The sequence below is a fragment of the Barbus barbus genome (genome assembly GCF_936440315.1).
Source record: "Barbus barbus genome assembly, chromosome: 19".
Classification (NCBI taxonomy): domain Eukaryota; kingdom Metazoa; phylum Chordata; class Actinopteri; order Cypriniformes; family Cyprinidae; genus Barbus; species Barbus barbus.
In genome coordinates, this window is record NC_136747.1 from 10,590,440 (window position 1) to 10,617,730 (window position 27,291).

Genomic DNA, 27,291 nt, shown 5'->3' on the forward strand with positions numbered 1-27,291 from the left:
ACTGGGATGTGGAGACAGATGTCTGTATGTTAATACACTGTGTGTGTGTTGTCCATCTCAGAAGTTCAAAGTGCCTGAGGTTCTGTAATTCTTACAGACTCTAATGAGAATAACAATTAAGAATGATGGATGATACAAAAATGCAATATTTACTATAATTTAAATTATTTATATGTATAGTTATACACAGTAATATATTTCTATGTAACAGTATTGAGACTAATGAGAATAATAAGTAAGAATAATAATTTTACTAATATCTATTTTTTTTCTTTAGATTTGTTGGGTGATATTTGCCCAGTTTAGAGGCTTATTCAGAAACATTTAAAAAAGTAATTAATTTTAAGACAACTAATGTTTAATTTATAAAGTCAATTAATTATCTACTCTGAATGATAATGAGCCAGCTCTATAATGAAATTCAAAATTCTTCTCTTCATGTTAATGTTTAAAACACATTTATCAATATGTGAGTGAGACAGTAAAGGATTTGTCCTTTGCATAATTTGTAGAACTAAAAGCCTTTAATATAGTCCTAATCAACATTTATTCAATTGGCAGATGCCTTTATCCAAAGTGACTTAGAAATGAGGAGATAAAGAGGAGTCAGACAAAGTAAAAGTCAAATTCTTGAAATAGAGTACATATAAAACTTTTTATTCATAAAAAGATTCAAAGCAGTCCCATACGACATATACACGTGTTTGTTCAAATGAAAATCAGTTGCAGGAAACGCATAACCTGAACGGCATTAATATAAAATCCATGTTAAAGTGTTTGTTATTAAAGGCTGTCTATACGTAGCTTCCTCCGCTCTTTATTTAGAGCTCAGAAGCTTTTCCCTGAATTGGGCCTCAGTGTATATGACTTTGTCGCTCCGGACACAAATGTAATGACAAAGAGCCTAAATATGCACTAAAAAGCTGGTCACAGAGAGCTGACAGTGTAAAGCCCAGAAAATCTTCAGGATCCTCAAAATTATTAGTCGTCTTCCCCCTCTGACTCAGACTCTGTGGGAGAGAGAATTAAGAAAAAAAATGTGCTTGAGATTTACATTTTGTTTGGCAGAGGATATTTTTATCCAATATAATTCCTCACCTTCCTCTGCATTCTGAAGCCACTCCACAAATTTCTTCATTTGCTCCAGAAATACACTTTTTCCTTTGGCAGCATGGGCATCTTTGTACCATTTTAAAATGGCTTCCTCACTAAGGACATCAGCTGTGGAATGAGAAACACACACCATATCTTACCTTGCCTGTAATTTACCATTAAAACACTGATCAGGTGAGACATGGGTACCTTTGTAGAAGAGCACCACTATTTTGCAGAAGGATTTCATGAAGTGGATGTTGTCGTAGCAGTACTCCTGAATCTTGAGCAGTAAGACCAGCTCTGATTGGCCCTGAGTACTGAACACAGCCAGGAGAGGTGCAAAGTGCTACAGGAGAAACAATCATGATTATCATTCCAGCATCACTGTCTCTCTCTTACACAGATATATACTGGAAGCACATGACTTGTTGCGATGTGTTAAGCTGCAATGGCTGGAGGCTGCCTACATAATCATCTGATACAACAATCAAGTTCCTTCATGGACTAATCAGCTGCAAATTCTACACTTCAGAAATTTGAACTTTTAGTAGTTGAAATAGTTTTTTTATATAACAAAAGAAATCTAAAGCAGTTGATTGTTGTATCATTGAAAAATGTAAAATGATATTATCACAGCTTTACATATAAAGTTGGAGATATAAGTATATCCTGTTTATTCATACGCTCACAAAGTATGATAGCTCACAAAGTATAATACCTCACAAATATATATATACACAGGTGCTGGTCATAAAATTAGAATATCATGAAAAAGTTGATTTATTTCAGTAATAGCATTCAAAAAGTGAAACTTGTATATTAGATTAATTCATTACACACAGACTGATATATTTCAAATGTTTATTTCCTTTAATGTTGATGATTATAACTGACAACTAATGAAAGTCCCAAATTCAGTATCTCAGAAAATTAGAATATTGTGAAAATGTTCAATATTTAAGACACCTGGTGCCACACTCTAATCAGCTAATTAACTCAAAACACCTGCAAAAGCCTTTAAATGGTCTCTCAGTTCTGTAGGCTACACAATCATGGGGAAGACTGCTGACTTGACAGTTGTCCAAAAGACGACCATTGACACCTTGCACAAGGAGGGCAAGACACAAAAGGTCATTGCTAAAGAGGCTGGCTGTTCACAGAGCTCTGTGTCCAAGCACATTAATAGAGAGGCGAAGGGAAGGACAAGATGTGGTAGAAAAAAAAAGAAAGAAAAAAAAGTGTACAAGCAATAGGGATAACCGCACCCTGGAGAGGATTGTGAAACAAAACCCATTTAAAAATGTGGTGGAGATTCACAAAGAGTGGACTGCAGCTGGAGTCAGTGCTTCAAGAACCACCACGCACAGACGTATGCAAGACATGGGTTTCAGATTCCTTGTGTCAAGCCACTCTTGAACAAGAGACAGCGTCAGAAGCGTCTTGCCTGGCCTAAAGACAAAAAGGACTGGACTGCTGCTGAGTGGTCCAAAGTTATGTTCTCTGATGAAAGTAAATTTTGCATTTCCTTTGGAAATCAAGGTCCCAGAGTCTGGAGGAAGAGAGGAGAGGCACATAAAACCATAAAGTTTCCACAGTCATTGATGGTTTGGGGTGCCATGTCATCTGCTGGTGTTGGTCCATTGTGTTTTCTGAGGTCCAAGGTCAACGCAGCCATCTACCAGGAAGTTTTAGAGCACTTCATGTTTCCTGCTGCTGACCAACTTTATGGAGATGCAGATTTCATTTTCCAACAGGACTTGGCTCCTGCACACACTGCCAAAGCTACCAGTACCTGGTTTAAGGACCATGGTATCCCTGTTCTTGATTGGCCAGCAAACTCGCCTGACCTTAACCCCATAGAAAACCTATGGGCTATTGTGAAGAGGAAGATGCAATACGCCAGACCCAACAATTCTGAAGAGCTGAAGGCCACTATCAGAGCAACATGGGCTCTCATAACACCTGAGCAGTGCCACAGACTGATCGACTCCATGCCACGCCGCATTGCTGCAGTAATCCAGGCCAAAGGAGCCCCAACTAAATATTGAGTGCTGTACATGCTCATACTTTTCATGTTCATACTTTTCAGTTGGCCAACATTTCTAAAAATATTTTTTTTTGCATTGGTCTTAATTGATATTCTAATTTTCTGAGATACTGAATTTGGGACTTTCATTAGTTGTCAGTTATAATCATCAAAATGAAAGGAAATAAACATTTGAAATATATCAGTCTGTGTGTAATGAATGAATCTAATATACAACTTTCACTTTTTGAATGGTATTACTGAAATAAAATTAACTTTTTCATGATATTCTAATTTTATGACCATCACCTGTATATATATTTATTTATTATTTTTTTTTTTTTGCAAATTCATGTGTATCGTCTGTAACTGACTCTCAGTGTAGACAGCTTCAGTGATTATAGCTGAAGCGATTCAGTGGTGATCATTGCAGTGTAAGAATGGTGTAATTTAATTTCTAAAAACATGTAGTATAGCTACAAAACACTTTGAAGTTTAATGATTATTTAGATAAGAGAATATACTGTAGATATGAGTGTTATAAATATCAATGTGGCATTATAAAGTCTGGGTGTTGATACTGTGCCTTCAGGTGTTTGAGGGCCTGTTCGGTGACCAGCTCCTCTTTCTTATTCCATTCAACACCATTCATGAGACAGGTCCACAGTAATCCAATCACAGCCTGCTCCTGAAGATCATTCTTCTTCATCTCCTCTTTCACATACACCACGATCTGAGCACAATTCACACCAGAACATTTGAAGGACTTAAGGACTAACATGATCCTTAATGACCAATATAAAACCTGGATCTTGAAGCAAAAGCAGTCGAGAAGCAGTGTTTAACATGTGTGGATGCTTCACCTCTCTGATGGGACACTGCTGCGACAGGCGCTCCTGCAGCTCTTTCTGAAGCTCCTTGCGTGTGCCCAGAGACTGCTGCATGCGCAGAAAGTCTGACAGCTCCTTCAGTCCTGCCTCAGTGAAGTACTTTGAGAAGTGCTCCACATTCTGCTTATTGGCAGGGAAGAGTTCCTGAAGTCAGAGCAGATTACATAATTAGATTAACTACAGGAGGAACTTGGAAGAACCTTTAACCTTTAAGACTAAGAAGGTGAAGTGTATCAATGGTCTTGTGTTAAAATACTTTCTCATTTCCCAGCTTGATTTTGATGGAAGATGAGGGAAAGATGGAGAAAATATGATTGAATCATCGTTTTTGCAATTATTTTTAGGGAGGCTATAGTGGAACAGAAATTACACACTTTAGCATCAGTTTACTTTAGCATTAATGCAAAGATGACATTGTTTGAGATGTCTTTGTTATGGGCTAGGGTTAGGGGAAAGGGTAGGGGAAAGGGTAAACAAATGCAGCCTTGGTGAACATAAGACATTTTTGAAAAACAAAAAAAAAATCGTACCACCGCCAAACATGTAGTTCATAACTACAGGTCATTTCAAAAACCTTATGGATTAAGAAATAGCATCATAATTGTGATTGTTTCCAAACGGTTTACAATTATTTACAACCTGTGATTGACAATCAAAACCTTTTTTTTGTTATATAATCTGCATGGATTTTGTTGTACTGCGAGCATGAAGGTCATGAGTGAGTTGAGGGGTGTTAAGACACATCTGCCAGGTGATGAACATCTCCATGGAAACATAATTTATCTGCAAAATGGTTCATTATCTCCTCGTAATTTTCAGAGGTTAATGAATTCAGTATCAGAACTGATCTCGAGTGTAAGCAAACGCAGAACAGATGAGCATCAACAATCATACCAGGAGCTTCTTATCCAGGTTAGCTTTTCTAAGGGCAGATGTCACCGCATTGGCGTCCTTCTCTGCTATCCAGGCTTTAAACATCTTCACCGCAAAAGAGGCTGATATTCCTACAACGCAGACAGTGGGGAAAACAGCACATACTCTAATACATTTCTAAAATAGTCAAATGAAGAATTCACTGCCAATGCAAAAAAAATAAAATAAAAATTTCTCAAGCCAATAATATTCAATACATATTTTTCCCTCTCCTTCAAGAGGAAGAAGACAAAGCACAAACCTTCTTTGACAAGGTTATCGCTGAAGAGGCTGGTGAGGATAGATGGTAGCAGTGTGCCGTTGGCCAACAAGATGCCCGTTAGCATGGCTAGTTTGGTCTGCTCAGACTCAGTGAAGGCCTTCAGGAAGAGAATAAGCTATGCGGGAAGACATATGGATCAAAACATACAGTATATCAACCTATGTGGAACATCCTCCACATTATCATTATATCACTACATTATCATTAGCATTATATATTGATAATAGCAAGAACATGATATGCACATTAGTTACCTTTTTGATTTCCTCCTCAAAGGCCTTCTCCAGATATTTGTACCTTCTGATAAGTTTATTAAAAACCTGTATATAGACATAATCATCTATGAGTCACATCATTAAGGTTAATAATGGTGAAATAATAAAAAAAAATAAAGGGGTCATATACATTTTGCATAATAATACAACCTAAAAACAAATAATAAATTCCAAAACATAATAATAATAAATAATTTGATATTATATATTATAGAATTTTAGACATTAATATTATTGTATTGTATTATTTAGATATATTAAAATATCTAAACATAAAATTATATATAACAATAAAGAAGATTTCATATAATATATTATCTTTAGATATAATTATTATATTTTATTATAGTACTTTTAGATGATGCTAATGATAATAATAATGTAATAAAATATGTAAAATAATATTATATAATAATTATATTTTGTTACCTGTTCCTTATTATTAATAATATATGACATTATACACACACACGTGTGCGTGTAATATATATAAATAATATTCAATATAATTAATAATATATGTGACATTATACACACACGTGTGTCACGTTCCCTCTCGGGATACAAGGAGGTGCGGAGACGTGGAAGTTCCAATAATCCTTTTATTTGAAGACACACAATGAGACGAGGAGCTTGGGGAGAGACGAACATCAATTACGATTAGACCGGACACAGGGGCTAGGAAACACAGGGCTTATAAACACAGGGAAATAAGGAACAGGTGTGGACTAATCAAACACAGGGCTAGGGACTAATTAAACTAATGAAGACAAACGAGGACAGGAACAGGAAGGCCAAATATGGGCACGGGAGGAGGGGAAACACAAGACAAGGACTGACATTACGCCCCCCTCCGGAAGGCGTGTCCTCACGCCTAACACCATCCAATGGGGAGGGGGGGTGGGCGCTCTGGAGGCCTCCAGGGCGGTGCCCGTTCCAGGGGCCATGGCGGGTCTGGAGACTCGGGAGGCCAGGGCGGGTCAGGGGACTCGGGAGGCCAGGGCGGGTCTGGAGATTCGGGAGGCCAGGGCGGGTCAGGGGACTCGGGAGGCCATGGCGGGTCAGGGGACTCGGGAGGCCATGGCGGATCTGGAGACTCGGGAAGCCCCGGCCTATTTTTTTCGGGTCGTGTGGCCTTGGCCCTTGGCCCGGCCACACAGGCTGTGACCCTCTTACCCCCCCCCCCCCAAAAATTTTCTTGGGGAAGCTCCCCCCTGGGAGCCACAGAGGAGCGGACTCTGTCGGGCGCTCTTGCAGCGCGGACTCTGTCGGGCGCTCTTGCAGCGCGGACTCTGTCGGGCGCTCTTGCAGCGCGGACTCTGTCGGGCGCTCTTGCAGCGCGGACTCTGTCGGGCGCTCTTGCAGCGCGGACTCTGTCGGGCGCTCTTGCAGCGCGGACTCTGTCGGGCGCTCTTGCAGCGCGGACTCTGTCGGGCGCTCTTGCAGCGCGGACTCTGTCGGGCGCTCTTGCAGCGCGGACTCTGTCGGGCGCTCTTGCAGCGCGGACTCTGTCGGGCGCTCTTGCAGCGCGGACTCTGTCGGGCGCTCTTGCAGCGCGGACTCTGTCGGGCGCTCTTGCAGCGCGGACTCTGTCGGGCGCTCTTGCAGCGCGGACTCTGTCGGGCGCTCTTGCAGCGCGGGGCTGGATGGAACCAGCGGAAACGCAGGAGGGCACGTGCGTGGAGCCGGCACGGGAGGGCACGTGCGAGGAGCCGGCACGGGAGGGCACGTGCGAGGAGCCGGCACGGGAGGGCACGTGCGAGGAGCCGGCACGGGAGGGCGCTCGGGAAGCGCGGACACTTGGGGGCGCTCGGGAAGCGCGGACACTTGGGGGCGCTCGGGAAGCGCGGACACTTGGGGGCGCTCGGGAAGCGCGGGGCTGGACGGAACCAGCGGAGACGAAGGAGAGCCGGACGGAACCAGCGGAGACGAAGGAGGGCCGGACGGAACCAGCGGGAACTCAGGAGGGCCGGACGGAACCAGCGGAAACTCAGGAGGGCCGGACGGAACCAGCGGGAACTCAGGAGGGCCGGACGGAACCAGCGGGAACTCAGGAGGGCCGGACGGAACCAGCGGGAACTCAGGAGGGCCGGACGGAACCAGCGGGAACTCAGGAGGGCCGGACGGAACCAGCGGGAACCCAGGAGGGCTGGACGGAACCAGCGGGAACTCAGGTACAGGAGGGCGCTCTTGAAGCGCGGGGTTGCGGGGGTGCTCTGGGCTGAGGACAGCAGCAGTGCTGGGAAGAGTTGGGTGGCCGGAACATTTGGCAGGGCATGTGGAGGGTCCTGGCGAGCGGTGAGCTGGTGAGGCCGGGTTGTTCTCGGGTTGGGTTGGACGAAGATCGGGTTGACATTCTTCGACTTCGAAATCAATACCATGTACATTGAGGACATAATTTATCAGCCCGATAAGGGAAAAACTGGACGTGGGGATATCGCAGCTGATGACATCTTTGTCCAACCCAAACCGAAAACACACACCGAGCGAGGCGTCAATCCAGCTCACCTCGTTGGAAAGCTCAAGAAACTCCTCAACATACCTTACCAAATCCCGACCATCCTGCCGCAGACACCAAAGCCTGTCTTCAGCCATAGTTGAGTTGTATTGGTCCGGTCTTCTGTCACGTTCCCTCTCGGGATACAAGGAGGTGCGGAGACGTGGAAGTTCCAATAATCCTTTTATTTGAAGACACACACAACGAGACGAGGCGCTTGGGGAGAGACGAACATCAATGACGATTAGACCGGACACAGGGGCTAGGAAACACAGGGCTTATAAACACAGGGAAATAAGGAACAGGTGTGGACTAATCAAACACAGGGCTAGGGACTAATTAAACTAATGAAGACAAACGAGGACAGGAACAGGAAGGCCAAATATGGGCACGGGAGGAGGGGAAACACAAGACAAGGACTGACAACGTGTGCGTGTAATATATATATATAAATAATATTCAATATAATTAATAATATATGTGACATTATACATTATATTATTTGTTAGATATTATTACTATTATTATACTATTTTTAGATAATAATAATAATAATAATAATATCTAAAAACAATCAAATAAAAATACCTAAATAAATATTTTAAGAAACAATAATAATATTTTATATGTAATACTTTTATGCTATTATTATTCATTTACTTTTATAGTTGTAGCATAATACATCAAATGCATAACACTTCTTAAACCAAAATCAAATCAAATTGATTCCTTATGATATGACAAAATCAAAACCCTGGACACAATAACATGCTTTTAAACTTACAGTGGCTGGTGATTTAGAGACAATGTACTCCAAGGGATTATTTCAAAATGGCACAGTATGAGTGGCACACTGGCTCTACCAGAGGATTTGGGGGCCAAGTACATCTAATGCAATTTTGAAACAGGATTCCCCTGCCTTCCTGCCATCTTGGTTCCGGCTGCTCATTTTTCATATACTGTACAACAAAGGAAAAAAAGCATCTCATTGAACGGGGTCACCTGAGCATAGCCACGGACAGCAGTGTGGTTTTCCTCCGTCCTGAACATGCAGTGCTCTGTCACCTTGGTCTTTTCCCCGTCATCAATGCGAGTTCCCCCGGGAGCTGAGAGAGGGAAAGTGAGGTTACAGGTTAATGCACAGTGCTGTCATTGTTAACCCCTACTGAGAAAATGTCACTGTGCCTACTGCACAGTTATAACTGAGATGAGCAGACGTCACAGCAAGCAGCTATACAACAACACAATAGTTATACCAGAATGCTTCATTCCCTGCATCATATGCTTTGTTTGCAATGTTTACAGTTCCATTTATGTATAATGCATAATGTACAGTACTATTCTGTACAGCTTTATGTATAAGAGAAGTATAGCACAGGTCAAGTTAAAAAAGCATTACCCTCTGTACTACAGAGTTGATGCATTTCCAAAGCATTTAATCAAATAAGGGAAAAAAATGAATTACAGCATTGCTTACACCCCAAAATAGGACATGGTTTCTCAATGTGCTCTGCACACATAACAATGCAATGCCTCATGGACTAATCCACAGGTGTCCAGGTTAATACCATACACACAGTTAACTTCACATCCACTTGAGAGGTTTTCTCTGGATTACAGTGTTGAGCCACTGATCCATTGATTGGTCAATGTAATACTTCCCATCTTACCATTTCATAAAACACTAAACTGGCTTTTCTATGGAGCACCTAAGAGGGCATGATGATGGAAAAAATATGATTGGAAGAAAAATTTGTTTCCCAGAGAAACTTTGCATTGGCTTGCAAAAGCACTGAAATATAGTTTCCTCCATCCTTATATTATTTCCATTACCAGTTTTCTGTTCACTCACAAAATTTCTCCAGAGAAACTTGCAAATGCAGTGTGGTTTTGGAAATGCAAAAGGTTAGCAAATAAATGCAAAAGCACTAAAATATATATTTTATTATTAATCATATTATTTCCAAACTCGAACCATTATTGCAAACTTGAAACTTGTGTTCCCTTGCAAAATTTGTGTATTCCCTAACCAAAGTACTATCTCACCTGAGAAACTGCATTTACTCGCAGAACTTTTGCATTCTCTCATGCATATACAACTTTTCTTTGGGGCGAAAGTTTTGCAAGTGAACACAAAAGAAACAGAACACATTTTCCATGTGTTCCTTAGAGGCTTTGTATTATTCAGGCAAAAATATTCAAAACATTTAAATAAAATCAAAGTTTTCTTTTTCAGGTCGTCAGAAATTCTGGCGTTCTTCTTTTTCATCAAATTACTACGCAAAAACATTTTCAAATATTTTAACAAATTTTACTTAATGTGACATATTTCTGAATTGACAGTATATTCAATCATTTAAAAAAATCTAAATAAAAACAGTACTAATTTTATTAATAAAGAACTGATTGAATCATGTAAAAAGTTCTCTAGGGCAGTCTTTTGAAGGGTGGTTTAAGAGGTTGAAAAAATGCAGATTTAAAGACATTAGCAAATTATTTTGGTGAAAATTATGAAGAAAAATGAATGTCTACAAATAAATTAAATTCATTATAAGACCAAAAACATGCATTAAGAAAGTAAACTGAGTTTATTTTCATCCCATGTTTTCATGTTAACTTGAATGTAGTGCTTTCATCACATTTATGTAATAGATCCCAGTCTATTTTCACAGAGTTCAGGAAAACCGGTCTTTGTTAAGGACTAATAAGTGCAAAGGTCAGAAGATTTGGACTTAATCTCTATTTTACAGAGTTAACGGCAGTCTTCTACTTATGGGGGCTCTATTCTCTAGCTGGAGTAATCGGACTGCTGACTGGGTGTTTGATCAGGCTGCTGTTCTTCCTCTCTTATGTGCTCTCACAGATATTTGGGCTTTATATAGAGCCAGAGTAAACCTTTTAGCCCTAATTGGCTTGACAGAGACAGTCCCACCCTAAAGACATCTCTACCAGTCCTTGAAACTGAACTCATTCCACACAGATTGAACAAAAAGTGTAGTGTGTGAGAGGAAGAATATAAACTTATTAGCTAATGATCAGAAGGAGTAAAAAAAGGAAGGAAACCATGATACATTATTTCGGAATTCTTTGATGAATATAATTTTCAAGTTAACAGCAATTATTTGAAACATTTTGAAAGAAACCATGTACAATTTTTAACATAAATGTTTGCATTTAATGCATTGTACCAGGTTTAGCCAGAGGCTCATTTTCATCTGCATATTTATTTTACTTTTAATTGATAATTTAATGCATACCTTTTTGAACAGTATATTCATGTCATATTTCTATAGTATATTGGTTTGAATGCACTCTATGATGTAACGTTATGTGAGTAACATGGCTCAGTACACAATTAAAGTAAACTGCTATAATCTGATTATGTGCTGTCTGATCTGCCAGCATATGTGCTTCTCATCCCTTTACACGTATATCATTTTAAACACAAAAAATGCATTTTCAACTCCAAAAACCCTTATAATATGCTGTTCTCTACTGGCTTCTCATATTTGCTCCAACCAAATTCAACACTCTGCTTCTGTCCCACAGTGAAGCCGCCCACTCACTCTCTCAGCCTGCTTATGTGCAACAAATCTGAAGATTTCCAACCGGCTGTGACAGCTCCTAGGAGACAACTAAGACAGGCTAAAATCGTGTTGTGTATTCCCTGCTGTCCTCATCTTTAACCATCAATGGGATTTATAAGTTGATGGCCTGGAGGTACTGCATTAAACACTTTGATCCAGAGATGTGCTGCAAGTGTTTGAGCAACAGCCTGCTGTCACAGGGGAGTGAGCTAATGACCTCTCATTCTGTTAATCTGCTAAAGACGCCAGTGTCTGCATGAGCGAACAGCACAAAGGATGCTTCTACGAGTGATTTTCTGTCCTTTACAAATGTTGCTTGTCAGATTGTACAGTATGGCCCCAGTGATATCTTGGGTAAAAGATGAGGCAGTTACTGAAGAGAAAGCATGTTGAATGTGAATTACTTGCAGCTTTTATTGATATATTATTGATGCTGTTGGGAATGCTAGTGCTAAGCACCCTCAAGTTTAAGCTGTAATAACAGATGAAACAGATCTGACAAACTATCCAGTGCGGATTTGTGTTTACAGTTAAATAATAAAATTAGCTATATTTTTACATGTATAAAGACTGACTTATAATATGATGCCTTATATTTTTCTTACACAGTATAAACATAAATATGGGCTTTTATATTACCACTGTCCTAAAGCCAAAGAAAATTTAAGAATTTTACGAAATATTTATTTCATTTTAGATTTTTGTACTTACTTGCATAAGTTGCGACTGGGTAATAGTAAACCAATTTTTTTCTTTAGGACTACACCACTGACTGTGACCCAAATGGTCTGTTGATTCATGTCGCACTGTAGACTAAAGTATAATTTGGCATTTTGCAAAAGGTCTGCGTGACGCAATTTTCGTTATCAGAAGTGTCCGCAGACACGGAATGAAAACAGAAAGTGAAGTATTCACAGGCCTTGTGAGTGCCATTTTACCTTACAAACCCTAAAAATTGGTCTAAAAAAAAGAAAAGAAAATGATCTCAGGATCTGATGCTGAGATATGAGCTTTCAAGCCAAGGACTCAAATTAAAGGTGGGGTATGTAATTGTTCAAAAACGCTTTAGAAAACTGAGTCAGGGCCGAGTACCAAAACAAACTTGTAGCCAATCAACAGTAAGGGACGTGTCTACTCATGATATGGAGGAGAGAGTGTTCAATGAACAGCCGAGCTGAGTGACAGAAAGATAGAGATGGCGGATAAAAAACAAAAGAGGAACACATCTTCGGAATGATAAGGCAAAGAAGTAGGACCCGTGTAAATATCGGATCAGCTTTCCAGGGCTGGAGAGAACTCAAGGAGCGGAAGGTCTACGATCGGACACCAAGGTTGCTTTGTTTCTTCTCGATAGGTGAGTAACACCGTGTCTACAACGGACATGGCGTGCCGCAACAGCTTAAGTCTGCCTACACTGGACGAGATAAAGCGACCGTTGAAAAGGAATTGAAATTTGTGTCGGCACGACATAAACAGAACACAGCAGCAGTTTTCTGTCGGGGAGTTGTTGCGCCGCGTTGCGCAGCATCCAGTGTAGACAGCATCACTGATTATAATGACTTCTATAGTATTTTGTCACGCCGCTCGCGTCCGGTATAGATACGTTGTAACATGGGTTTTGCTTTGTATCACAGAACTAATTGTTGCCTGGGTTGCGTAGGCTATGTATGTGTGGGGCAGGAGCTATCAAAATAGGGGTGAGACCCTTTTGGGGTAGGGACGTGTTTGTTTTGATGATTTCAAATATCAACATTGGCTTCCAGAAATCACTTACCCCAGATTTAACAGGTGTTAATTCAGTGGGATTTTAGTTTTATGGGCCATTCATAAGAATTTGTTGAGTTTAAATTTGCGACATATCCAAAACAGCAACAAATCTTTTATTCTATACTGCTGTATTGCAGTGCTTGAGATCGAACAAGACTAGACTCAAACTCAAGTCCAAAACTTTTTTTTCAGACTGGTCCAGCTAATGTGATTTTGATTATTTAGTCCCCATCACCAAATCACCATGAAATGAAAGTTCACCTCATCTATTTTCTAAATGCATGTTATTGATCTTATTGTAAACTATTCATCCATGCATATGTTTGATTAAAAAAAAACTCAATCTTCCGTGTAAGAGTCCCTTGTCCTACATTTTTCCTTTTCAGTAATCCGTCTCCAAATCCAAGTCCAAAACCATTTTTTTCAGGAACATATGGACTTGGAATACTAGGATTATTAGGCTTGAATGAGCTGGTCGTAGAAATTATGGTTCTTTCGCATGATTTGAACTAAAGAAGCAAAAAAATATGATTACATTTTATTGCCAATTTAAAATCTTGTTGCAACCTAATCACAACAAGGTTTGGGAGATTATTAACTGCATTTCTGAAACAAGAGAAAATAAAATAGTATCTTTAAAATCACGAGAATGCTATCATCAATGTCACAACGATGAAATTGGATCTACAAAGCAATAATTAAAGCAGTATTAAGACACCATTCCAAATTATGCACAAGGTTTTGAACCTTCTCACCAAGCATGCTCCCAGCCATGAGGATGTCAAACAGGGTGTCGGCATAGCGGCGGTAGTCTAGTTTCGACCCGGTGACATCCAGAAACTTGGCTACAGCATCAAGATCACCACCTGCTTCGTTGAGGCCTTGAACAATAGTGTCTCGGAAAACCGTAGGCTCAAACTTCTCCTTTTCATCTGTAAGAGAGGAAACACAAGAAAGACTCTCAGTCAAGGTTACCGCAGCAGAGATTCAGGATTCACATTAGCCACTTATAATGCTTTAAATGATTTAGAGTTGATCCTTGATTTGTATCCATCGGTGTAGAACGCTTGATAACGAAGCAGGTGGTTGCACACAGAAATATGCAAGCCGCACTTATACCTACCATTATGTAAATGAGTTCCCTCGCCTCGCTGCTGGCTAGGAATTCTGATTATAGCACACGCTAAAGAGCATGTTGAGTGTCTTCCTGTGCGATCTCACATTTGAAGAGCCAGTCACACCTACCACACAAGCTAGTGAAGCATAACTCGAATGCCCGGTTGAAAACGCCCCCACATTTGTCACAGTCAAAAGCTATTAAGTGACGTTCCTAAGCTGTCTGTAATGTCTAACGGTGTTCAATCATACACCTACATGGATGATGCAAATTAGACCTGTATGGCGGATACTGTATGACATGCACTAAGTTGATCAAAAGTGACAATAAAGATGGTTACACTTTACTTAAATACTCCACTTTAGACATTCTATTAGCTATTAGTAACTTTGAAACTGCACATCAACTAACTCTCATTAGAGTATTAGTAGACTGTTTGGGATTAGGGTTAGTAGAAGTTGGCATGTACTTGCAAAGTTACTAGTCAGTAGAATGTCTAAAATGGACTACAGAAGTATTGTACTACTGTAAAGACACAATGTTACAAAATATTTCAACTTTCCATTATTTTAAGAAAACGTATTAGATTCTCTACAAAAATATTAAGCAACACAACTGTTTTCAACATTGATAATAATAAGAAATATTTAAACAAAACAGATAAGGGCCCATTCACACAAAATTGTGTTTTTGCTTTGACGCAGGAAATGGAATGAAAAAAAAAAAAACTGAGACTTGTTAAGTTTGAACTTCTTTTAACGTTGCATTTTAAGAACACTGTGTCATGTGTAAGAGTGCCGTGGTCAACAATGTCCATCTAGCACGTTTACATAAAGGAAAAAGTATGCACAATGGAAAAGTTGCACAGTGGAACAGAAAAACGCTTTCTGTGTGAACACCCACTAAACTTTCTGATTCTGGAACTAATGCTGCAGCTATTGCAGTAAGCTATTTGTTAACTTCTGTGTTTCTGAGACTGCAGAACTAAAATTAGAACGGCAGAGGGTCTGCACTGGTACCAGAGTATTGTGTAGGACATGAAGTACACAGTAGCACACAAACAAGCTATTAATGGAACATGAATTGAGACCCTTGCCACTGCATTGCTGTGTGTACATCTAAGGTGTGTGTGTGTGTGTTTCTGTATGTGAACAAATATTAAGAACAATCATTGAACATTTGCCATTTAACTGTCAACACAAGTTTTTGTTTGTTTTTATGAGTTAAATTCTTTGTAAAGGCCACAATTAGTTTCTGTGAGGTAGAATAGGAAATATAGAGATAAAAAGTGACTCACCCCTTTTCCTGGTCTTAAACCGCTGGCCTGTAAGCACTGGCTTCTGTTGCTTACCGGTATTCATAAAAGTCCTTCACATGCAAAGAAACAGACATAAAATATATTCAAATCAGCAACAAAAACATAGATGACCCATTTTTTTGTGCTATGACAGAGCCATTATTGAATAAGCCAGATGCCCCACAAGACAAAACAATGAAACAACTCCTGACCCAGTAATCTGTGCTTTCCCCAACACTACACCTTCCTCTCACACACCTCGTTTATAATAGCGCACTGTACTAGGAGGAAAAAAAAGCTTGCGATCTAAAAGCTCATCAGCTGAGAGGTCCTCTCCAGCACGCAGTGAGTGCTCCAGCAGAAAGCCAGTGCTCCGGCAAGCCTTTCGCTGCCCTGTGCTAAATATAGAGGGGCTTATCCCCGACAGTGTAAACTTCAGTCACCCAGGCCTGGGACACGTGTCGTATTACAGCAAGGACATGTCTGATCACAGCTTACAACCGTCTGCATGTGTGTGTGTGTGTGTGTGTGTGTGTATGTGTGTGTGTATATACAAGCAAACTCACAAAGTATACACATGTACAAACATATACACAAACAAAATCAACATTTTCCATCAACTGCCTCAACAACGTATTGATGCCCAGAGTGACCGAGTGCAGGTCAACAGTGTGTGTAAACTTATGACAAGAATCTACAAAATATATGGGGTAAATAAAGGCAGTTTTTATGAGCTCTGCATAACCAGCAAAACCAAAAAGTTCCTTGATGTCCTTTATTCCTTTATGTTGCAGTAAATTTTACATATGAACATTTCACCATGTTATAATATGTTACCAAAGTGAAGATGAGGTCAGAAGTGTGAGAAAGATTTGTGATGGAAACATGAGTTACAATGGGTTAAATATAATATAATATTAAACTGATTTAACTCATTTAAATCTTAGTTAAATCTAATTGTAAACATTTAAACTAATATAAAAAAAAAAGATTTAGGCAGATTTATTTTTGAGAGTCAGCTTTAAAGATATATATATTTTTTATAGACTACTGTTCAAAAGTTTGGGGTCTGTAAGGTTTATTTATTTATTTAAATTTTAATTTAATCTTAATACTTTAATTCAGCAAGGATGCATTCAATTGTGCAAGGGTAACTGTAAAAACTAACCACAATATTGCGAAACATTTAAAATGATTTAAAATAATTGCCATTCTTTTATAAATTTCTATTCATCAAATAATCCTGGAAAAAAAAGTCTATCATGTTCACAGCAGATCAACTGATTTTTTGAGCACCAAATCAGCATATGAAATAAATTGAGCCTCGGTGAGCAAAAGCCCAAAAGACACTTCTTTCAATAAGTAAGTAAATTAGTAAATAAATAGATTAATTAATTGATTCATTAATTAAATAAATTAAATTAAAATAACCAATCCCAGACATATAGTTTTATAAACACATATGCATATATATATATATATATATATATAAATCTGTTTCTAAAAAATCAGTCAGAGGAGATAAGTCTTCTCATCAATGTTCTGTAATACTGCTCTAAAATAAAATGAACTCATGACTCAGTGATAATTCATTGAAATCAGAACAGTTGTTTTTAAACGGCATTCTACATCATGGCTCAGTGTTTTTCTAAGAGCCACGCAGCTCTGAACAATATGTACTCATGTGCAAGTCCCGTGTGATTTATAAATGATATCAACAACCACATTCACCAGGGATGAGCCCACAAAGGGGATGATTTAGCTAATTGTCACCAAACCTTCCATTACAACAGACAATGCAGTAACCAGTCCTTAGATGTCCAGAGCACAACACCTCATAGTACCGGTTAGTACCGGTGTCGCTGGTAAACCAGAAATACTGTAGGAAACTCTGGAGAGTCAAAAGTCAGAGTCGGGATTACAAAAGTCCCTGAGGAGTGAGTGGGTCTTACAACCAGCAAAATCACTCCCAAACACTCTCCAGTTAATGTACCACACTGTTAAGTCAACATGGCTCTTTGATGTCACCACTTTCTCACAGTGTATAAGTGACATTCCTTGTCATAAAACCAATTAAACAAACATCACACTGCACTTGGCAACCACAAGAATAGGTTCTTGCAGGCGTGTTCATGCGTTTGCTGCTGTATAGCTGTAGGTTTATGTTCCATGACACACTCTTTAGCCAGTGTTGCCGGTCCCAATTTATAAGTGCTTCACTGCCAAGAATAACACACAAGCTATGGCATTCCTGGAAGAGAATGCAACCTGGTTTCAAAGTCGGAATGAGGTGCTGGGACACAACACATGACGGAAGCTTTGATAAGATATAAATATTATACATATTATAAATATTATACTATATTACACTATAGTTAATGTATTAATTCATGGGCATTCATATTTACGTAATATAAAATACCTTTGATCTTTTACATTCAGCATTGCACATTCTATAGTCAGATATTTCATATATACACAAACATATGAAAAATCTGACCGCTAAATATCACAGCTTACCAATCAGAATGAAGTATTTCAGAAAGCTGTGTAATACACACACACACACGTATATGTATATGTATATGTATATGTATGTATATATATATATATGTATATATACATATATATATATATATATATGTATATATACATATATATATATATATATGTATATATATATATATATATATATATATATATGTATATATATATATATGTATATATATATATATATATATATATATATATATATATATGTGTATATGTATATGTATATATATATATATATATATATATATATATATATATATATATATATATATATATACATATACATATACATATACATATACATATACATATACATATACATATACATATACATATAACTGGACACGAATCAGGCTTATAGTAACATTGCGCATGCCATCGTGCGATTGTATTTACCTGTCTGTGATTAATTTCTGCCTGTGATGATCTCGAGCACCGCTCCGCGCAGTATCTCACGAGACAGTTTGAGCAGGCAAGTTAAATACAGCTGGACTGAACTACTGCCGACAGGGGTACTTCACACGATATGATTTATTACTACTGCTATTAATCAATAAATCGTCTTGAATGAAAAAGTAATAACCTGTACTTACTGAAGATTTTTAAATAAAATAGATGTTTATATTCTAAAAAATTAATTACGGCTCGTTCACATCATGTCGATATCCACCCTCCCCTCCTTTCAATTTCCAAAGTGGTATGAACCAAGCATGCTTTCTCTTTATTACTTTGAGTTCTGTATTATAAAGTCAGTATTCTGAGGAAGCAATTTTCACGCCGATATACTATTTATCCTATCCTTAACAATAATAACAAATGACTGGTGTCAATATGAGCAGCATGACCCCTGGAAGGAAAGGTGATCTGACATCTGAAGAGAGAGTGATGCTACAGGTAGCTGCTGCAGGTACTGGAAATCCCTCTTTAGTTCTAATTTATTTATTTTATTTCACTTTTTTTTTTTTTAGAATTTAGGTAACATATTTATTACAAAATATTTCTATTTCAAATGAATGCTGTTTTTAAACTTTCTATTAATATAATAATCCTGAAAAAAAAAGATTTCCACAAAATTAGAGAGCACAAATGTTTTCAACAATGATAATAATATGAAATATTTCTTGAGCAGCAAATGATTTCTGAAGGATCATGTGACACTGAACACTGGAGTAATGGCTGCTGAAAGCTTTACAGGAAAAATACATTTTACTGTACATTCAAACAGATATTGTAATAATATTTCATAATATTACTGTGTTTACTGTATTTTTAATCTAAAAAAGTGTAGGCTTGCTGAATGGGAGAGACTTCTTTCAAAAACCATAATCTTACATTCCCTAGTATATACAGTGCCTGTTTCATATTATACAGACTTTGATATTAAATGTAAGATTTGTTCACATAATCCACTTTATCTATAAACTAACCAGACAAATTAAACTTTCTGTTCATCTTAGAACAGTTTTTTGCTGAATCCTTGCATAATTTGAAAAAGGTAGATATAAAAAATACCCTCAGTAGTGTTTTTATACAAAATACAGTTGGGTGTGTATCCAAAGGAATAAGATGGTGGATCATCATGAGTTGTCCATGATCCTAATGTTTCGTTTTTAAACTCTAGACTGTTTTCTTAAAAGGTGATGTGCAAGAGGCCACCCAGCTGCTCAGCAATCCAAATGTGCGTGTTAACTGTCTGGATGAGGTAAGAACATAAAGGTGATGAATATGGGTAGTAATTTACAGGCCATTTAAGCACTAGTTATGGCTCATTGGGGTTCACCAAGCTGTAACACAACAAAACATAAAATCAGACATAGGGCTGCTGGCCAAACACAACCGATACTTATTGCTACTTTTATTCATGTTTATGCTGTTTTACTGTAGCCTGACTGCATAGTCACTGACCTTACACTGTAAATACTGGTATTATTTAGTAGTTTTCTGATGATCAGTGCTTATGTAAATAAGTGCAGGGGCTGGTGGGATGGTGAGGTGACAGCATATGTTCCACATTGTTATTCAAGCATATGGCGGAGACTCTTGAGTGGCAGATGTAGTCCTTAAAGAGGTGTGATAATGTAGACATGCCACTAGATGTAACCTACAGACTACTTGAGGTCCAGGATGATTAGAAACAGCAGTTGATAAGTGTATCTCACCTGTCAAAATCAGATGTGCAGCTTGTTCGCTGTGCCACCAATGCAGTCTTTCGAATTCTTCCAAGGAGCAACAAAGATTATGACTCACCCAGCTCATGTCACTCTCAACAAGTGCCAGTGTTTTGTCTGAATCTCTATCCTGCAAACACATTTCCTAGATTTTCACAATTTGTGAGGGGAATGAGCAAGGCTAAATGTAATTTGCTTTTGAGTCGATGAAAAGACATTTCTGAAGTATTTTCCTTCATGTTGTTTCAGTATGGCATGACCCCTCTCATGCATGCGGCCTATAAGGGCAAAACAGACATGTGCAGACTGCTTCTGCAGCACGGAGCTGATGTCAACTGTAATGAGCATGAGTATGGTTATACTGCCCTCATGTTTGCTGGCCTATCAGGTAAACTCATGACGATATACTCTAACATTTAAAGGTACAAAAGCTTCACTGAGTACCTTTTCAAAAGGTACACCTTTGTATCTTATTTACCCCTAAAATGTTTGTATTAGTACCTTTAAAGGCACATATTATTACCTAAAGTGTATATATTTTAGTACCTTTTGAAAGGGCACTGCGTCAGTAACAGCTTTTGCAAGGTCATTTATGAATTTCCAGAGACAACCTTGCATTGGCTTTGGCTAACACAAAGAACACAATCATCACAAAAACACATAAGTAGGGCAGAAAAGTGAGTATAAATTTAATAATATCATAAAATATATTGTAAAATGCATTTGCATGTATTGGTGATTTCTTTCTTATCAACTGTTCATAAAATAACAATAAAATGATCCAGTTTTAAAGCAATAAAAGCAGTAGTTTTTAGCAGTCTCCTAAACTCACCAAGATTGCATTTATTTGATCAAAAATATTTGATTATTTCCAATAATCAGTGTAAGGAATTAATCGCAGTAATATGTTTACATATCTCTTAAGTGAGATTACAATCTGCATTTGCCACATATTTTACTATGATTATGTTTGATGATTATGAGCTTAATCACATCAATTTGATTTAAGTATTGTTTTTACATGAGAAAAGTTTAATTGAAATATTGCCTAAATCTCATTATAATCAATGTTGCAATCAGTTGTGCTGTAATATTTGTGTGAAAACTATGATCCTTTTTTTTATTATTATTTGATGAATAAAAAGTTCAAAAGAACACCATTTATATGAAAAGAAATATTGTAACATTATAAATGTCTCCACTTTTGATCAATTTAATGCATTTTCCTGAATAGATCAATTCCTTAAAATCAATTCCTTAAAAAAGATAATACTACTGACCCCAAACTTTTGAAGAGTAGTGTATATAGATAATCTGAAAATGGCATCTAGTCTGTTTTCCTAGCTCATCTAATCTAAATAATCCCACAGGTAATGCAGAAATAACAGAGATGATCTTAGATGCTGGAGCAGAGACAGATCTGGTCAACTCCGTGGGACGTACTGCTGCTCAGATGGCTGCCTTTGTTGGTGAGTGTTTCAGATATATACATACACTTACTACTTACTAATGAATAAATAATTTTAATCTTTCTGCCCTGTGCAGGTCAGCATGACTGTGTGACAGTGATCAACAATTACTTTTCTCGTGCGAGGCTGGAATACTACACCAGGCCCCAGGGCTCAGAGATTGAACCTAAACTACCCCCTAAACTAGCAGGACCCCTACACAAAATCATCATGACTACTAACCTCAATCCTGTCAAGGTAAGAACTGCCAAGTGTGTTTATATAACTCAGATTTCAAGCAGCGGTAAAGCACCATGCTCACACAAACCAAACAATGTGAGTGAAACACAGCAACCTATTCTTTTATAACACGGACCCATAAGAATACCATACAAGGTCACATGACTGGAGGAAGCATCAGTTTGCACTAACCAACACCCCTTCTGCTTTTATTCCATCTAAATATATCCTTGTGATATTACAGAGCAACAACATGGCCTGCATTTCACAGGCTTGGACTTCTGGTATAAATCTGTTATACGTACAGCTCTGATAAACAGCCTTCATTGCATAACATATGAAAAATGGAATGACATTTGCATGTGACATTGCAATGAAATACATAAATAACACCGCCTTGCATAATATTTGCTGAGTGAAATCCAGTACTTGTTTCTTACTAATTTTGGGGTGCTGATTCCAAAAATAGTGGCAAAAAATAGTCAAAGTTTCTTACAAAATATGACACAGTTTGTAGCATTTTTGCTTTCGACAGCCATTTGTAAGGTGAAGAAGTTCCCATATACAACAGTTCTTTCTGGTCCTTGAATCTGATTGGCTGAGAGGAGTGCAATATTCTAGTGATAACAGAACTCCAACCACTTCACTGTTTGTATCACTCTGCTTGCGGTATTTCTCACAGCGAGTGTTGTGGCGGACACCAGATCCACTATAATTTTATAAATAATACTGTTTTTGTGTCTTTAGGTGAGTTTTTTAGGTGAGAATGTACTTCAAATACACGGTTTGTTAATTAACTTCTGTTGCTGTTTGGATTTTACTACATCCAAATAGCAACAGAAAATTAGTCTTGTGATTGATTTTTTTTTTTTTTCATCTTGTGTTTATGTAAAAGTCTTTGACAATAGAGTATGTGTTTGGCAGTTGACTTTTGACTGCTTTTGTTATTCTGATAAATGCATTAAAGCTGACACATACTGTATATATAATTTTAAAATATAATCTTCATTCTTATTTTGTGAAAACAATTGTATTTGATGAGAGGTTTTTATTGATATTTTTCAATTCAGCGTCATTAAAATGTAAAAATAATATTAGGCTTTTTTGGCAAATCAGCAGACATGTATTTTCCAAATGCAGGCCTGTGAGTGTCAAATCAAAGGTGTGTGTTAGTAATTTAATACACAGTTGCTCTAGTAGAGACTTGCGTGTGTGCTTTGTGGCAGATCTCGGATGGCATCTGTGTTCGCAATCTCAGCTGTCTCACATCCAGTGATTTCTGATGAGTAAGGTGTCTCAGCACCATACTCAGCAGGGATCAGTTAACAGAATCATGTAGCGTGAGAACATGTTTCCTCCATGAAATTTGCATTGTAAGTAAGGCTAGTGTCTCTCTGGTATATTCACTTCTCATATTCTGGGGCACATTTTTTCCATCATGTGTTTTCAGATGGTGATGCTGGTGAAGGAGGACCCCTTATTGGTGGATGTGGTTGCCCTGGAGAAGTGCTACCGTGTGATGGATCTGCTGTGCGAGCAGTGCATGAAACAGCAGGACATGAATGAGGTTCTGGCCATGAAGATGCACTACATCAGCTGCGTGCTGCAGAAGTGTATGGCCTTCCTGCAGGAACGTGATGACAACCTGGATGCCCTGTTGAAGAGGTGACATCATAATTACGGTTCTTCCATCTTAGACAATTTTGCAATTTTTGCAAATCACAAAAACATATTTTTTCTTCTGCCCAAGCCTTCTGAAAGGAAGAGATGGTGATGGCTTCCCTCAGTACCAGAAGAAATTCATTCGTGATTGTATCCAGAAGTTTCCCTATTGTGAGGCAACCCTGCTACAACAGCTGGTCCAAAGTATTGCACCCATGGAAATTGTCAGTACATTTTTAAACATATAAAACGGACACCTTATAATTTTAAACAAAGTTTAAAGGGTCATATAATGTGGAATTATTGTAAATAATACTTATTTAAATAATATAATAAATTAGATTTATAATATAATATAATATAATATATATTATAATATTTAAAGGTGGTGTATGTAAGATTGCAGTCCAAATTCTAAATATTGGAGAGGGATTTTTCACCTGGCCCCTCCTCCTCAGACTTGAGGCACATGCAGGTTGCCAAATTAAGGACACCAACAGGAACGAGCGCACATGACGATGAATTGCATGAAATACGCTGTGTTTTTCGCCAACTGGCAACCCGGGGTGTCGAAATATAATTGGATAAACTGGCAGTGGGCAGTTACACAGACCAAAACAGAGACCAACATTCCGGCCCGGAATGCACATTTTCAAAGGAGAATAACTGACTGCAGCATTGTTTTTCAGATAAATGTTAACTTAGCATGTTTCTTAAATATCTGCAAACATATTATGGTATTTTTATGCTTTAGTTGAGTCAAAAACTTACATAGAGCACCTTTAATTAACATTTTTAATAGTTAATATTAAATAATAATCACTATTTTACAAGTTAAACTTATTAAGTTAAATATTACTGTTTATACACTACTGTTCAAAAGTTTGAAGTCAGTTTTTACTTTTAATCCTTTTAATTAACAAAGATGCATAAATTGATCAAATGTGACAATAAAGACATTCTATTCTATGGGCCTTTCTATTCATCGAAGAAAAATGTTTCACAAAAATATTAAGCTGCACAACTGTTTTCAACATTTTTAAGAATAAGAAATGTTTCTTGCCGCAAATGAGCATCTTAAAGTGATTTCTGAAGGATCGTGTAACACTGACGACTGGAGTAATGATGCTGAATATTCAGCTTTGCATCACAGAAATAATTGACATTTTACAAAATATTAAAATCAAAAACAGTTATTTTAAACTGTAATAATATTTCACAACATTACTTTGTTTTACTAATTTACTAAACAATATTTTGAATGCTAGTGTTGATGTTCATAACTTGCTGACTGATGTCAATTTATAAAAATGTGTAGACATTTTGTTTCACAATCTCTCTCTTGTTTCCAGGGGAACGACCCCACAGCCTTCTCGGTTCTGACCCAGGCACTGACAGGCCAGATGGTGCTTATGGACACAGAGTACTGTGCTACATGTGGAGAGAAGGGTGCTGACAAGAAGTGCTCCTTCTGTAAAATGGTATATTGTGTTTCCTCTTTTCCTTAAGTAATCATAACTTGCCATCAACATTCATTCAGTTAATATTGACATTTTATAGCCAAACTTACAAATGTTGTTAATGTGATTTATTTTACAATTAATCACACATAATGACCATCTGCAAAGTATACTTATGATTAAGTATACTTTGCAGTATACTTGTCATTATGTTGGAGTTTCACATGTAGCTGTTTTCCCATAATGCTCTGATCTCTTTGCAGGTGGTCTACTGTGGGCTGACGTGTCAGAGGCTGCACTGGTTCACCCATAAGAGGCAGTGCAAAACTCCTTTGCCACAGAGAGGCAACCTCCAACCCAAACTGAGAGAACTCTCTAGCAATGGTAAAGTGTTAGCATATTAGCATATCAGTGGTTGGATAAGAAATGCTTGATTTGCTTGAGTTAGATCTTACTGGATCTTACCAGTGTATTAGGTCATTATGACACTGAAGGACTAAGGACTGGTGATAAAACCAAGGTTTTTTTCTACAGAAGCTTTGTTCTTGTCATTTTATGTTATGTTATAAGAGTTTTAGAAGTGAAGTATGAAGCTTATTTCATTTGTGTGTTTTCTGTTTCCTATCAGTTGATGACAATGATGTAGTGAACGCCGCCAGCTCCATGCTGGCTCTGTGTCTGGGGTTGTCAAAATGTGCACTTCAGAACGGACCCTCTGATGACCACAGTGAAACCTCTGAGGCCTCTGAAGATCCTACCTGTGCTGGAAAGGACTGAGGAACAGAAAGATATTGTCTCTTGTTTCTTTGGCCAGGTGAAGTCTGCTGGGCATCCATTTCTTCCTCAGCGTGCTGTGCTGTGATTGGTGCTCTGCATTTTATAGGAAACATTTTATTCAGTAATTTATGATACTGAAGTGTTGGATTGTATATTTATTCTGTGTCTCCTTAAGCTGTATAAGTACCACACAGAAGACAGGACATATAGAGCACATGACAAACTGCTAACCAAAGGACATCCCACTTTGACTGTGGGCAACTGTTTGATGCTCCAGAGACAGAAAAAAAAAACTTTGAGGATTTTCTCTACAACTTTAAAAGAATCATTCACCCAAAAATGAAAATTTGCTAAAAAATGTACTCACCCTCGGGTCATCCTCAATGTAGATGAATTAGTTTCTTCATCTGAACAGATTTTGAGAAATTTAGCTTTATATAAGTTGCTCACAAATGACAGTCCAAACAGCTGATGAAAACATCACAGTAATTCACAAGTAAGCCACATGACTACAGTCCACTAATTAACATCTTATGAAGCGAAAAGCAGCGTGTCCATCATTGAAATCGTTGTTTCCGGTTAAAATACAAGTCCTCTATCCATATTGCTTTCTCCAGTGAAAAAGTAATCTAATCTGAAAAGTAATCTAAAATATACACAGATCAAGCATTGTTTACAAGTGAAAACAGTCCAAAAGAATACTAAACAAATATGTTGGGGCATTTTGGATGGATTTATTCGCTGGAGGATTATAGACTCAGAAGTGACAATTATAGTTAAAAACCATCTTAATGATGAATTGGTCTTTTGCAAGTATCCAGCTTTTCGCTTCACAAGATGTTAACTGATGTGAATTACTTGTAGATTTTTGTGATGCTTTTTATCAGCTGTTTGTCATTCTGACGGCACCCATTCACTGTAGAGGATCCACTGGTGAGCAAGTGATGTAAAGCTAAATTTCTCCAAATGTGTTCCAATGAAGAAACAAACTCATCTACATCTTGGATGGCCTGAGGCTGAGTAAGTAATCAGCAAATTTTCATCTTTGTGTCATTTTTCATCTTTTCTTTTGTTTAAGTTGTACCTTTTCAACCTTAGTGTTTCTATTTTTGCTTGTTTCAGAGCATAGTTTTTTTCTTTTAATCTGCCTTTTGCTTCTCATGTAATTTGCTTTTAAAGTAGAACCTCTAAAAGAGTTCATATTGAAGGCTTCCTTTTATCTAAATTTTTTTTTTCT

The 27,291-nt window shown here is 37.9% G+C and overlaps 2 protein-coding genes across 4 annotated transcripts; one reads left to right on the forward strand and one right to left on the reverse strand.

Moving 5' to 3' along the window:
* Positions 1-624: 624 nt before the first annotated feature.
* Positions 625-18,747, reverse strand: LOC306884824 (eIF5-mimic protein 1-like). 3 transcript variants are annotated; one of them, XM_079441036.1, is made up of 12 exons: positions 16,005-16,146; positions 15,747-15,817; positions 14,088-14,264; positions 8,981-9,084; positions 5,461-5,526; positions 5,186-5,321; positions 4,906-5,015; positions 3,985-4,155; positions 3,708-3,854; positions 1,303-1,441; positions 1,099-1,221; positions 625-1,010 (listed from the first exon to the last, which is right to left on the reverse strand). In XM_079441036.1, exons 2-12 carry the CDS (start codon positions 15,808-15,810, stop codon positions 982-984), a joined length of 1,266 nt encoding a protein of 421 aa, XP_079297162.1. In that variant the 5' UTR covers positions 15,811-15,817; positions 16,005-16,146; the 3' UTR covers positions 625-981. The 3 variants fall into 3 exon arrangements, with proteins under 3 accessions (XP_079297162.1, XP_079297161.1, XP_079297163.1); XM_079441035.1 differs by lacking the exon at positions 16,005-16,146 and adding an exon at positions 18,696-18,747 and having other exon boundaries at positions 633-1,010; XM_079441037.1 differs by having other exon boundaries at positions 633-1,010; positions 15,959-16,121.
* Positions 18,748-19,130: 383 nt separating this feature from the next.
* On the forward strand, positions 19,131-26,054 carry LOC306885779 (ankyrin repeat and MYND domain-containing protein 2-like; the record flags this gene model as incomplete). The annotated part of the gene is made up of 10 exons (XM_079442572.1): positions 19,131-19,206; positions 19,937-20,001; positions 20,717-20,855; positions 21,838-21,936; positions 22,013-22,173; positions 23,606-23,820; positions 23,906-24,041; positions 25,170-25,298; positions 25,541-25,661; positions 25,906-26,054. The coding sequence occupies 10 exons, from the start codon at positions 19,131-19,133 to the stop codon at positions 26,052-26,054; spliced, it is 1,290 nt and encodes a 429-aa protein (XP_079298698.1).
* Positions 26,055-27,291: the final 1,237 nt, after the last annotated feature.